The 13,889-nt window shown below is 53.0% G+C and overlaps 1 protein-coding gene across 6 annotated transcripts in view; it reads right to left on the bottom strand.

Moving 5' to 3' along the window:
• Tecpr2 (tectonin beta-propeller repeat containing 2) overlaps nucleotides 1-13,889 on the bottom strand; it is a 75,999-nt gene that overhangs the window by 14,713 nt on the left and 47,397 nt on the right. For 5 of the 6 annotated variants that reach the window (XM_004836916.4, XM_004836917.4, XM_087195604.1 and 2 more), the window contains exon 17: nucleotides 8,804-8,952. In XM_004836916.4, the coding sequence (XP_004836973.2) occupies nucleotides 8,804-8,952 (149 nt within the window). Of the gene's footprint in view, nucleotides 1-8,803; nucleotides 8,953-11,076; nucleotides 11,265-13,889 lie in introns of those variants that run through there. The other variant, XR_015445181.1, reaches the window with a different exon arrangement.

Here is a 13,889-nt window from a genome sequence, read left to right as displayed (position 1 = left end):
CACCCTCCGGCCAGCCCCACCTCTGCCACCAGAGGTCCCTGCGCCTGGGCACTGAGTGCCACTGCTGCCCTGCCTGCTGGCCATGCCCACCCTGGTCAAGGTACTGGGGTCAGTGCTGCCAGGACAAAGCCCACAGAGCCGCAGGTGTGGGTCAGCTGGGAGGCACCCCTGCCTCTGCCCAGCATCATGCTCCGAGCTACCCTGCCCACATCAGGCCCCTGAACACTGAATGAGGGTGTCCCGGCCAGGCTGCACCGTCTGTGCACACATGTCAGATTTCAGATGCTCAGGACAGTCAGATGTTTCTGGTAATTGTGCGTGTGCTTCGGATCAAACCCAGGGCCTTGTATGCACTGAGTGTGCTCTGCCACTGAGCTGCACGCCCAGCCCCTCTTGCGCCATTTCATGCCATTGTGACTGCATGTTGAAATGATAATGTTCCGAGCGGGGTGTGGTGGTGCAGGCCTGTGATCCCAGCACTTGAGAGGCAGAGGCAGGAGAACTGCCATGAGTTAAAGGCCAGCCTGGGCTACCCAGCCAAACCTTGTCTCAAAAACAACAAAAAATGCAAACAAATGATAATATTTGTGCACCCCTGATTAAATGAGGTATATTATCAAGGCCAAGCACACCTGTGTCCTCTTACTAACAGAATGTCCTCTGTGGGGCTCCAGAGCTTCTGTCCCTCACTATGCCATGTCTGCACATGACAGGAACTCGGCAGCTCCTGGGACTGACTACAGGCAGGGTCACCTCCAGATGGCCACCCCACCCCAGATTCCTCCTCGCTGTGGGGCTCCGCTCTCACGTCAGTGCACAGGGGAGACCGAGCCCTGGCCTCTCGGGACCTCCAAGACCCTGCATGCCAGGACCCTCTGTCCTGTCCGCCTGGGGCTTGACCTGCCCGCCCTCAGCCTTCGCTCAGCACCGAATTGGGCCAGCTCCCTCCTCGCTGCGGGCACTGCCCACCCGGCCAGGCAGGGCCTCTCCCCAGCCTGTCCCTGCTGTATGTCAGCTGCCCTGCAGGTCACACACTGGTCTCAGGGCACCACACCACAGCCTCTGCACGAGCTGTTCCTCACAAGCGGCTTCTGGCTCCTCAGTGCCCTGTGAACTCCCCAGCCAGGGTGCTCAGTCCCTGCTAGGGCCTCAGGGTCACTGTCTGCCCCTCGTGCCATGTTTCCTGCCCAATGCACTCTAAGGACAGACAGCCTCAGGCCCCTCTAGCCCTGGTGGCATTCTCATCCCCATAGCCCCTGGAACTCTGCCCCCAGCTCGGGAAGCCCAGGGGCTAGAATTCTGCTTCAGAGTCAGTATGTGTGACTCCACAGTGGCCCGTGAGTGTCCCCAGAAAGGACAGCTTTTTTGTTTTTATTTTGAGACAGGGTCTTGCTTCTGTAGTTCAGGCTGACCTCAAACCCACTACATGTCCCAGGCTGGCCTCAAACTCTCAGCGATCCTCTTGCCTCAGGCTCACAAATGGTGGGATTACAGGGGTGCACCAGCATGCCCAAGTGGGATAGCTCTTGTGTCACTACCTCCTGCACTGTGGGCCTTGAGGATGAGGGCTGAGGAGTCCTGGCCAAGCCCTGGACTCCCAAGACCACAGCATTTGCCTCTTCAGCCCAGAAAGCGGCACCTCCGATTCTCTCACCGGGGCTAAATTCCTGTGTGGGGTGGCAGTGGCCAGGAAGATCAGCGGGGATTTAGATTCTACAGCCAGGAGCTCGAGGGCTGCACACTGAGCCACAAAAGTTAAGTCCTTTGGTGGCGTGGTGGCACCTGTAGTCCCAGCTACTTGAGAGGCAGGAGGATTGCTTGAGCCCAGGAGTTTCAGGCCAGCCTGGGCAGCATGGTGAGATTCTGTCTCAAACACAACTAAGCAGGGCCAGGGATTTAGCTCAGTGGTTCTGTTGCCTGCCTCGCAAGTGCAAGGTCCTCAGTTCAATCCCCAGTACCAAAAAAAACCAACAAAACAGCTAAGCAAGGCTGGGAGCTGTAGCTCAGTGGCAGAATACTTGCCTAGGGGTTATGTGGGCCTTGGGTGTGACTCCAGCACCATAAAAAGAATGAGAAAGAAAAAGATGCAAACTGGCTCTTTGAGCCGCCCGCAGGTCCCAGGAGCCATGGAGCCTGGTCTGGGCAGGGCCCACTGTCCCCAGTGCGCTGAAGGGCTCCATGCAGTCACCTCTAGTGGCATCATGGCCCAGCTGATCCTCACCAGCTCACCTGATCCCGTCCTGCTCACATCACTAACAAAGACTCCCAGGGCAGCCCCGTTTCAAACACTTCAATGCCAGCTGAGCTCCCTGCCACAGCCTCCACGCCAGGGTCCTCCCCCAGACAATGCCCTCATCAGGCAGAGTGCATGACGGCGCCAGTCCCCAGAGAAGGAGACGGCAGGAAGCAGGTGCCAAGGGTGAGAGAAGATAAGCACTGGTGACAGGAGAGGCAGTGCCTGTGCAGGGTGGCATCAAGGTGGCAAAGGAGGTGCCCGAGAAAGACAGGGTTTGCAAGGTCACTAAGTTGCCCAGACTGGCCTTAAACCAACAGCCCTCCAGCCTCAGCCCTGCACACAGCGCTCTGCTACCCAGCGCATCCTCCCGTGCCCAGGCCGGGGCACTATGACTGGTCACACCACAGCTGTGTGGCTCCAAGGTCGTGGCTCGCACACGGCAAGTCCTCAAACTGGAACAGCGCTCCGGGCTCGTGAGATGCCGAGCAGTTACAGATCCCCCAAACCCATCCACACATCAGCAGGTCTGAACACTGAGTCATTTGTTTTCAGTACTTTGTTGAAGCTTCACCCCAAAGCCACTAGGAGAGGAACGTTTTACCTGAGAATAGGAAACAAAAATAAACAGAGCAGCTGCTGCTTATCCAGCTGCAGGGCACCCATGTGCAGAGCCACCCTCCTTTGCCTGCAGAGACACGGCGTCAAGGCCACAGCGTCAGACATGGCCTGTTACTTCCTGCCATTCAGACTCAGCCACATCATTCTGCTCTCAAATCTTTTTCTGTTTTATTTTGGTGGCGCTGGAGGTGGAAGCCAAGCCCATGCTCTTCCAGGGCTCCACCCTCAGCCCCAAATCCTCCCCGCTCTGCGCCTCTCCTGGTACTGGGACGCATTTCCCTGGGACCCACAGGGAGTCCTGTGGGCTGCGCCCTGACACATCCCATGGCGCTCACTGAGCCCGAGACGAGCCACCCCCATATCCATGTCCCAGCTCTGCCACCCAAGCAGTGAGGCCTCCAGCAACTTTCTGAACCTCTCTGAGCTTCCAGATGGGACAGGAACAGCCACACGCCGCACTACCATGAGGACGGTGGGGAAAGCTATGCTTGAAGCACCTAAGCGGCACACGGTGAGCGTCCATTACAGCAGTCAGCCGCCAGGGCCCAGGGCCTGGGGGGCTCAGCACCCAGAGGTACCTAGGAATGGGCGGTGTGGGTCCAGGTCTGGGCAGGGGCTCACATGAGGGCTGTGACACTGGACACGATGCTGGATGTGACTCTGACCTGCTGTGAGTGCTAAGTGTCCTTGTCAAGCAGGGAGAAGCAGCCCTGGCTGTCCCACTCCCAGGGTGCAAAGACAGCACGGCGCAGGGGCAGGCAGGGCACAGCTCCCTTTCCCCAGTCCCTGCGGAACTGAGGTCACAAGCATCTCGGTCCACATCGCCGTGGAAGAGGGAGTTTCTTCTACAGCACACGAGAAGCTAACCGAAGCGGGGCAGAGCCACCTCAGACAGTGTGTAACAGCCCATTTAGCGGTGGCTGCTTTATCAGAGCTCCACTTCGAGGTCCTTTCCTGTGAATTTGTCCGACTCTGGCCACTTTCCTGGGCAAAGCTGTTGGTGACTGTAGGGAGAGGAGATTCTAGGCAAAGCCTGCCTCCCCCTCACCGCTCCTGCCTCAAGCTTATGCTAGGATCTCACTGGGGACAGCAATGGGACTGTGGGGTGGAGGCCGTGCTTGCTGTACCCGCATGGCCAGGCAGCACCCGCCCGCCTTGTGCCCACACCCTGGCAGCTCCGGCAGTGTTTGTTCTCTGGCACAACACAGCTTCAATCAGCACTTCACTCATCCTGGCCTGGCCTCGGGCCAGTCCAGCGGTACCACAGGTCTCCCATGGACACGGATAGCACAAACACTTCAAGGAGCTCTCAGAGTAATTTCACCCTTCTGCAAACCCCCGGGAACCAGAATGTGTGCGGGGAGTACTAGACTGGGAGCCAGGCACAGTGGCACAGGGCTGTTATCCCAGCTACTCAGGAGGCAGAGGCAGGAGAATCGCAAATTCAAGTCCTGCCTGGGCAACTGATACCCTGTCTCAAAAAAACAAAAATAGGGCTGGGGATTTAGCTCAATGGTTCCGAGGCAAGCCGCCTGCCTCACAAGCAAAAGGTTCCAAGTTTGATCCTTGGTACCAAAAACAAACAAACAAACAAACAAACAGGTAGGGATGTAGCTTAGGGATAGAGCACTCTGAATCTGATGCATGGTACCACTAAAAAAAGAAAACTGGATATAGATGAAATATAGGAGAACCACAGAGAAAATCAACAAACCCAAAAGATGGCTTTGGAGAAGATCAACAAAACTGACAAATCTTTGGCTGTACTTAGAAAAAGAGAGAAGACAATGATTGATTAAAGTCAGAAATAAGAGCGGACTTAACTACCAACCTTACAGAAATAAAAAAGCTTATGAGAATATTATAAACTGGATGCCAATAAATTAGGTAGCTTGGGGGGAATGAATCATTCCTAAAAACACAGAAACTGCTCAAATTGAGTCAGGAAGAAACCAAAAATTCTGAATAGACCCAGAACAATTCCGGATACTGAATTGTTAAAATGTAAGAAAGGAGAAGTTCCCCCAAAACCCCAGGCCCACAAGCCCACACTGTGAACCCTACAAACTCTTCACAAACTCTCCCCCAGAGCAGAAGAGGGAGCACGTGGCAGGCACTTCAAGCACCCACCATTACCTTGACAAGAAAAGAAAACCAAAGACCAAGATTCCTCATGAGCATGGACACAAAACCCTCAGCGACACTAGCAAACAGAACCTGCCATCCAGAGATGTGGTTCAACATTAAAAATCAACATAGTGCATGCTGACGAAGGAAGACCACAGGTCATCTCCACAGACCCAGATAAAGCAATCCTAGCCGGGTGTGGTGATACACCTGTGATCTAGCACTTGGAAGGCTGAGGCAAGAGGACTGCCACATGTTCGAGACCAGCCTGGGTTACAGTCAGTTCAAGGCCAGCCTGAACTACAGAGCAAAACCTTGTCTCAAAAAACAAAAAAGAAGTAAAATGATGTCCATGTGCAGATGTGATTTTGTATATGGAAAATCCTAAGAAATGTACAATGGACCCCTGACCTACAAACTCAATTCGTTCCGAGAGCTGGCTGTAACTCAGGTTGGTCAATGAAGGCTCGGGCCCCTCTACACAGCCTTCAGAGTCTCTCTCCTGTACACAGACAGATCTCAGTGTCCTTAGAGACACTGGCCCAGCATTTCTCAACCCCACACAGGAGAGGATGCTGTAATGTCCCTTCCAGAGCTCTCTAAGGGTTAAACCTTAGTCTTTCAGCCCCATGGTGAGGCAGGCGTCTATGCAGTACAGAGCTGCTCCGCAGCCCTATGAGAACCTGCCGTGCATCCGCCCATTGCATCCGCCCACTGTGTGCAGGGTTGGGATGGTTCACGAAGGGCGGCGACACCAGATACGAGAAAACTCAACCCCTTGGTCACCCAGTGGTCCAAGTCCATTGTGGGAAGAGACATCTTTTGGAACCCTGCCTTTGGCTAACGGAAATTACTGAACTCTCCCCCGCCTCGGCACATCAATAAAAACCTGCTGCTACTTTTGTTCTATGAGCAGCAGCTCAGTCCAAAATAAATAAATAAATAAATAAATAAACAAGTTTTGTAAGGTTGCAAGACACAGGATCAACATACAAAAATCAGCCAGGTGCGGGGTGTGTGTGTGTGTGTGTGTGTGTGTGTGCGTGCGTGTGTGTGTGTGTGTGTGTGTGCGCACACCCATAATCCCAGCACTTGGGAAGCTGAGGCAGGAGGATCACAAGTTCAAGGCCAGCCTGCCTGGACTACGGACTACGTAGTGAGACCCTGGCTCAAAAACAAACCAACAGCTCCAAACCAAAACAAAAAAACAAACCTAAAAAAATAAATAAAAACCAAAATCTATACTGTCAATGGACAATCTGAAAGTAACAATTCCATATTATTCCATGTTAGCATCCCAAAAAATACCTTAGGAGTCACTTTAACCAAAGTGTAAAACATATATTTTGAAAACTGTGAAACACTGCTGAGGGAAATTAAAGATGTAAATAAATGGAAAGGCAGCTCACAGACTGCAAGGGCCGGTCCCGGTTAGACGCCAACACTTTTCCCATCTGTGGTCAGGGCTTTTCCTGCTGAAATTCCAGTTGGCTTTTTCTTTTTCTTCAGAAATTAACAAATAGTTGAAAATTCACATGGTTATAGGAGGGACTATGAGTAGTCGAAACAATCTTGAAAAAGTTGAACTCTGATTTCCAGATTTCAAAATTATAACAAGGCTGAGCATGCAAGACAGTGCATACAGGTCACGGGGCAGAGCTAAGTGTGCAGGGACAAAGCCCTCTGCCTATGATCAACAGATGCTGACAAAAGTGTCAGGATAATTTAATGGGGAGGGAACAGTCTTTTCAATAAACAACATCAGTACAACTGATACCCATGAGTAAAGAATGAATCTGGGCACCTACCTCATAGCATAAACAACATTAACTCAAAATGCATAAAATATCTAAATGGAAGAATCAAAACTATAAAACTCCTAAAAACACACGTATACGTCTTTATGACACTGGATTAGGCAACAGTGCCTGCAATTCTGCTTGTAGGCATCAGCCTAACCGAATGGAAAACACGTCCTCCCAAGCACTTGTCCACAAATGCTCACAGCAGATTGCGAAGTGTCCTGAACACAGAAAAAAGCCACCTGTGCATCAGCTGCTAAATGAATAAATGTCCATGTAGCGTTATCAGGAACATTCCTTGTTAGAGCAACGAGGAGTGGATATGTAGGTGCCACAGCATGGACGAAACTCTGAATACACAGTGCTCAGAAAGGGGCCAGATAAAGAAGGTCACATATTGTGGGACTTCGTTTATAGGAAGTGTGCAATAGGAAATCCATGAACAGAAACTAGGTCAGGGCCATGCAGGGCTGTGATGCCCTCAGGGCAGGGTCTCTCTTCTGTGTGATGAAACTGTTCCAACCCCAGGCAGTGGAGTCTATCACACAGCTGGGGACTGAACCCAGGGACTCGTTCACACTGGGCACGTGGGCTCCCTGGACCACGTGGCGAGGCACTTACTTATCCCTCCTTCCTTCCTCAGGAGGGCTCTGGGGCCGGTAGAGGGTCATCCGTGTGCTAGCTTGCTTTCACTGTCACTGCACAACTGCTGCTGACAAGGTCGGTGACCCTCTCATGCCTGGTGACACACTGCCACGTGTGTGGGTCGCAGTTCCTGACACATGACCACAGGGACAGTGCTTCATAATCCACAGAGTGCTGTGCTCGCCCTCCTGTAACTCGAAGAGGAGGCCCCAGCTGTGGCCACACCCACTGGTGCATGGCTTCCTTGGCACTTAGGCCAGATTTTTTATTTGTTTTTTGAAACAGGGTCTGGCTATGTTGCCTAGGCTGGCTTCCAACTCCTGGGCTTAAGAGATCCTCCTGGCTCAGCCTCAGAGTAGCTGGGACTGCGCATATGTGTCACATGCCTGATGGTGTCACCATAGGTGCACAGATGCACCTCGTGTCCCTCCACCTCTGCGGCCTCGTCCTCACCCCCCAAATGGACAGTTGGGAGCACAGGCATTTACCCCGCTCTAGGTCGCCTTCCTGCTCCCCTGCAGGGGGACCTCACACTGCCACTGCCACCTCCACACGTGGCAGTTGCACAGCTTCTCCAATAGTCACAGCTGGGGAGTAGCAGGAGTGTGAGCAGAAGGCTCTCACGAAGCCACAGCCCCGGTCACAGACTCCAGTGGGACACGCAAGCCTAGGAGCCACACCCACAGGTCTCCAGAGGCATCTGTTTGTTTGTTTAAGTAAACTCTACCTCTTTTTCCTTTTTTGGTACGGGGATCCACCTCAGGACCTTGCACTTGCGGCAGGCGGCAGCACCACTGAGCTACATCCCTGGCCCTGCAGAGGCATCTGAACCGTGCAGAAACCAGACCTCTGCTTGAGATCTGTGGACGGAAATCCAGCAGGGGCAGTGCAGAGGTGAGCAGCAGCTCGGAGGAAGCAGACACTCTGACGCCTAGAGAGGCGCTCATGGGACACTGACAAGACACACGTCTGCCACATTTTAGCTCACTTGTGCCTTCTTCACACCTTTGAATGTTCTTTGATTTTTCTTTTTCAAATTATTTTTTGAGTTCCTATAGAACCTAGGCTGCCCTCAAACTCCTGAGCCTCCTGCCTCAGCCTCCCGGCATTTTGGGATTATGGACAAGTGCCATCATACCCACCTGGTATTGTTTGATTTGGAAAAAAATAAGGTTCATTTTGAAAAAAGTCATATGTAAATATTTTTACTTTCAGATGGAGAAACTCAAGCGTTTACTCCAACGATCCTTAACAATTGGTTCAGATTCCGGCCCTGGGAGTGGCCCTGTGCTGGGGCCTGAGGGGTGGCCGCGGGCCTCTGCCCAGCATCCACACCCTCGAAGCTCCTGCTGTACCTCTGGGGAACGTCACCTACCTGGACGGGCGGCTCGATGGTGATCCAGGCTGGGAGCATCAGGCTGGGATTCAGAGGCTGGGTCCCGACCCGGAAGTAAACTCCGCCCCTGGAATCACAGGCCCAGATGTGCTGGTTCCCACACGCCAAGCTGGTCAGCTTTACGGCTCCTACAGACAAATGCAGGAAAGGAACCTACACTGTAACTACATTCTTGAAGTTTAATTTGAACTTAGGGGAGGCTGTGCTGGCCACTGACCCTGGCAGTGCTGCTGACGAGCAGTAGTCCATCTGTGGTGGGTGTGCACCTGGCCAGGGGTGAGAGCACGCAGGCAGGGAGTCGTGAAGGTCTCTAGCTGCTCTGCCACCTCCCTGGCGCCACCTGGTGCCTCCTATGCTGTGGGCAGAGTAGTCACCCGTGCCCGGAGCATGAGGTGGGATGCATGTCTCAGCCCGGGCCCCACATTGGCTCTGCCTGACAGGCCACTGCTCCTGGTCAGGTGTGGACTTGGGGCAGGACTCCCTGTACTGATGATCTTGGGCCCGATGAAAATTAAGATGAACTAAGATCACTTTATATTTTTGTTAATTAATCCTAAGATGAAAAGATACAGGAAGAGACTTCAAAGAAGAGAAATTAAAGGCTGGTGAGTAGCTCAGTGCTAGCTATCTGGGAGGTGCACAGAGCCGAGGTCCCATGCCCAGCAAGCCCTGCCTCAAACAAAAAGAAAGGAAAAGAAATTGCATTTGGTAATAGCCTGCCTCGCAAAAGCACCACAGCTGATGGCTCCTCAGGAGGACAAGCTCTCAGCAACTCCCTTCCACACCCTCCTTTACACCCTGCAGCAGTGGCGCCGGCAGGGTTATCATTATCATCATTATCATTGTGTCTGGTTTACACAGTGGCCACCAGGCCCAGCCCTGGAGCGGCTTGGCAGGGGCCCAGCCTGGAGGCACAGTCTGGACATCAGGTTTGAGCCTGGGTCAGCCCGGCTCCTCTGACGGGCAAGGCTGACAGACTGCAAATCCCAGTCAGGGTTCACGTCCCATTGCCTTTGGTGAGTACATCTCCCAGAGCAACTCATCCTGGTTCCCTCTGGTCCCCTCCTGTCAATGGCCTCTGCCCTGAGCTGATGCGACACTGACTCCCGCCAGCAGAGGGGAGGCCCGTCATCCTGAAGGTTCCCCACACGGGATTGGAGTACAGTGTCCCCTGGTGGCTGAGCCCCACGCCACCGCACGGACATGCCACGCTTGGTGCCTCCGCCATCTGTGAGCTCTTTCCACTCCCTGCTCTCAGGGGTGAAGCTGCTGTGGGATTCTTGGTGAACACGCACTGTGTGGACATTCAGGGTGCTGGCCCATGTGCACAGCAGCAGGGCCTGGGGGGGGCGCCTTTCCAGCAGCATGAAGTCACATCTTGTCACAGCTTTAGCGCCTCTTTCTCCACTAGCAAATGCCGCTGCGACTGCTTTCCTCTGCCTGTGAGGGACCCGCACGCATCTTCTATGCGGCATCTGGTCACCTCTTCTGCCACTTTGAAAACGGAACTGTCCTCCAATTAGACAAGAGTTGGAGGGATTCTTTCTGCATTCTGTCCAATCCGGGGCTTGCATTTTCATTTTCTTTTTTTTTTTTTTTTGGTACTGGGGATCGAACTCGGGACCTTGTGCTTGCGAGGCAGGCGGCAGAACCACTGAGCTAAATCCCCAGCCGAACATTTTCATTTTCTTAACTGCTTTTTGATGAGAAACTGTTTTGATGGGTCGTTTTAACTTTGGGGCACAGCCAGAAGGTGGTGTGAGCCAGGTGCAGGGGTGTACACCTGGAACCCAGCACTCTGGGAGGCCAAGGCAGGAGGACTGCAACTGTAAGCCCAGCTGGGAAGCTTAGCCACACCGAGCAAGACCCTGCCTCAACCTCAAAATAAAAAGGGCTGGGGTATAGCTCAGTGGTAGAGAGCCAGTCCCTCACTCAATCTCCAGTACCAGGAACAAAAGCATACAAGAGGAAAGATGTAGGTACAAGTCCTTCCTTCCTCCTTGTCTCCTTCCTCCCCTCCCCTCTTTAGCAGTACTGGGGATTGAGCCCAGGGACCCCTCCCTGAGCTACACTCCCAGCCCTTTTTATTTTGAGGCAGGATCTCACTAAGTCACTAAGTTGCCTGGACTTTGGTCAAATTTGCAATCTTCCTGACTCAGCTTCTTCGTGCTGGGACTACAGGTGTGCATCACCATGTCCCACTGTATGCAAGTGTGGTGAAGAACGTACACAGGTTCGGTAAGGGCATATACCTGAAGAGCAGGGCTCTGGGATTACAGGTGTGTGCCACCACCCCAAGCCGGGACGGCCAGACTGGATGCTTTTGTCCAGTCCCTAAGGATGATGACTCCTGTCACGCTCAGATTTTCGGCACCTCCTCCTGCCTCGATCTTGCACAGGACGTCTTACTGGGAGCCGACACAGCCTCCGGAAGTCTGCACTACAGAAGCAAAGACTGGTACCAGCGGAGACAAAGCGCCTTTGGCAGGAAACTCCAGCAGAAGCTGAGACACAACGGTGCCTAACAGGCACCTTTACGCGGAGTCTTCATCCTGCCTGGATGCAGGGAAGCCGTCAAGCACGCTAACGGTCACTCAGTGACAGGGACACGCTGGCTCCACCCCTCAGCAGGACCTGGGGGGGTCACACATCCATTGTGACCCCGCCAGTTCTGAACCGAAGAGCAAGGCCAAGGGCAGGAAGCTTCACCAGGGGCTTTTGAGGAGTTCTTCCCATGCTTCACCAGCCTGCTCACAGGGATGCAGCATGGCCTGCTCCCGCCCCAGGCCCTCTGTATCCAGCGGGGTGAGTGACTCTGGCAGCGGGCTATGAGGGGCAATGTCTGTCACCTTGGGGCCTTGTTAGCTCCTCGCTCCTGCAGCACAAGCTCGTGGCGCCACCTCAGAGGGGAGCAGGTGCAATCAGGTGTTGCCTGGGGAACCCACCCTGCATGTCCCCAAGTTTCAGTGGCTGTGACACATCATCTGGGAAGAGCCGCTTATAGGAGAAAAGGTTATTTTGGTCCTGGCTTCAGTCCAGTCAGCTGGCTCCATGGCTTCCAGGCCCAAGGCAAGGCAGGAGCATCATGGCGGAGGCAGGAGGGTGTGGAAGAGGATAGCTGCTCACCTCATGGTGGCCAGGAAGCACAGAGGCCACCAAGAGCCTGGGAGGAGGGGCCCAGAGACAGGAGTGGTCTTCAAAGCCTCACCCTGGTGCCCCGCCCCATCCAGCAATGCCCCACTGCCTGAGTTTCCATCTCCTCCCAATAATGCCATCAAATGACGAATCTACCAATGGATCCACCACCAAGGACATCAGAGCCCCCCTTGGGCAATCATGAGGCCACCTCTGAATACTGCTGCGCTTAGGACCGAGTCTACAACCCCAGAAGCCTTTCCAAGGCCTCGACCCCAGCCATAAAACCCTAGAAGATGATGCGACTGTCCTGTGGGAGGCCACCGATGTCCTGGGCTTGTCACTAAAGTGTAACCTCACAGAATGATAGGCACACTGACATTTCTCTGCCTTTGCTTGGTGTTTTTGTTTCTACTGTTAAAAAAAAAAGGTTTTAAATTACTTTATTCAACAAAGCAGACATTTCCCCTCTATGATTACTTTTTAAATATCTGTTTTAGAACAAAAAATAGCATTTACTTGGTGCTTTATTTATAAAACACCATTCTACATAAATTACTATACAAGCCTATTTGCTACCTAGAGGCATAAACTAACACTGAATATTTCTTTGTTACATGCTGTGATCAGATGAATTAAACTACAGATGACATCAGTTTGTTAAACAGTCCAATGCCCGACATAATGCATATTTATACACACTGGGAAATGAAAAGTTATGAGCATCTTAAAAATCTGCTAAATGAGGCATATTTTCTTAAAAAAAAACCACGATTATAATAAATCACTGCTGAATTCCATATTCAATCTTTACAACTGAGTTCAGTAGCCAGCTATTAATTAATTGAAGCATTCCTTTCATTTAATTTTAAAGCAGCATTTGACTTAGTTATTTGTGTAGAACGCTGTCCTGGCCACACCAGCCGCAGGTCGTTTGGTCAGCCATGGTCAGGGATGGGGCCAGAGGGGAAATGGTCCCGGAAAGCAAGAAGGGGGCCGACCAGAGGACCGAAAGATGGGCGTGGGGCCCAACACAGAAGGAAACCCCAGTTGTGGCACAGGGTTTGAGTCTACGGTAGAGGGCACAGTGGGACGCCATCCAGCCCCTCTCTCCCCCAGCAGCCACAGAAAGCTGCTACTGGCCAAGCAGCTCAGCACTGCCAGCCTGGCCCGGGGGCTCCGAGTGGTGCCTGAGTTACGGGTGGAGGGACACCAAGACAGGAGGGGCCGGAGTAGGGGGCACAGCCAGGCCTCCCTCTCACTCTGTCGTTTTACTGTGAACACATCTGGTTGAGTTCTCACACATTAAACAGTTGTCTGAGTCAAGCTCATGAAATACTGGTCATCAGTGGGTTGGTTTGGTTTTTTTTTTTTTTTTTGGTACCGGGGCTCGAACTCGGGTCCTTGCGCTTGTGCAGCAGGCAGCGAAACCACTGAGCTAAATCCCCGGCCTGCTTTGGTTTTTTGAGACAGGGTCTCACTATACAGTCCAGACTGGCCTTGAACTCACTACATATCCAGCCTATCCTTGAACTTGCAGCAATCCCCCTACCTCAGCCTCCTAAGTGCTAGCATTATAGGTGTGCACCCAGCTTGGCTGTCAGTGAATCACATGGGAAACCCTAACGGAACTGCTGCGAGTTGAAGGCTCTCCTGGCCCTGGGAGCTGCCTGCTGTGGCCTGCGGCTTCAGACAAACCACACCGGAGCCCCACATCCACCGAGGGTTTACCCAATGTTGTGGGGCGAGTGTACCATTTCTTGGACTATGAATGAATTATTCCCAGATGGCGCCACACTGCTAAGCCTGCGCTCGCTCTGGGGGAGATGGAGAGGTGAGCAGTCACCAGCAGCACAGAACTGGCCGAGCAAGCGCCCACAGTCCCAGCACGAGCGGCTCCCCACACTGGGTGTGGGGACACGAGGTGCTG

The sequence above is a fragment of the Heterocephalus glaber genome, unplaced genomic scaffold (genome assembly GCF_053883595.1).
Source record: "Heterocephalus glaber isolate CG9 unplaced genomic scaffold, H.glaber_assembly_v1.0 deba00001608, whole genome shotgun sequence".
Classification (NCBI taxonomy): domain Eukaryota; kingdom Metazoa; phylum Chordata; class Mammalia; order Rodentia; family Bathyergidae; genus Heterocephalus; species Heterocephalus glaber.
Note: the sequence above shows the minus strand (reverse complement) of the source record. Positions and strands in the feature narration are given on the sequence as shown.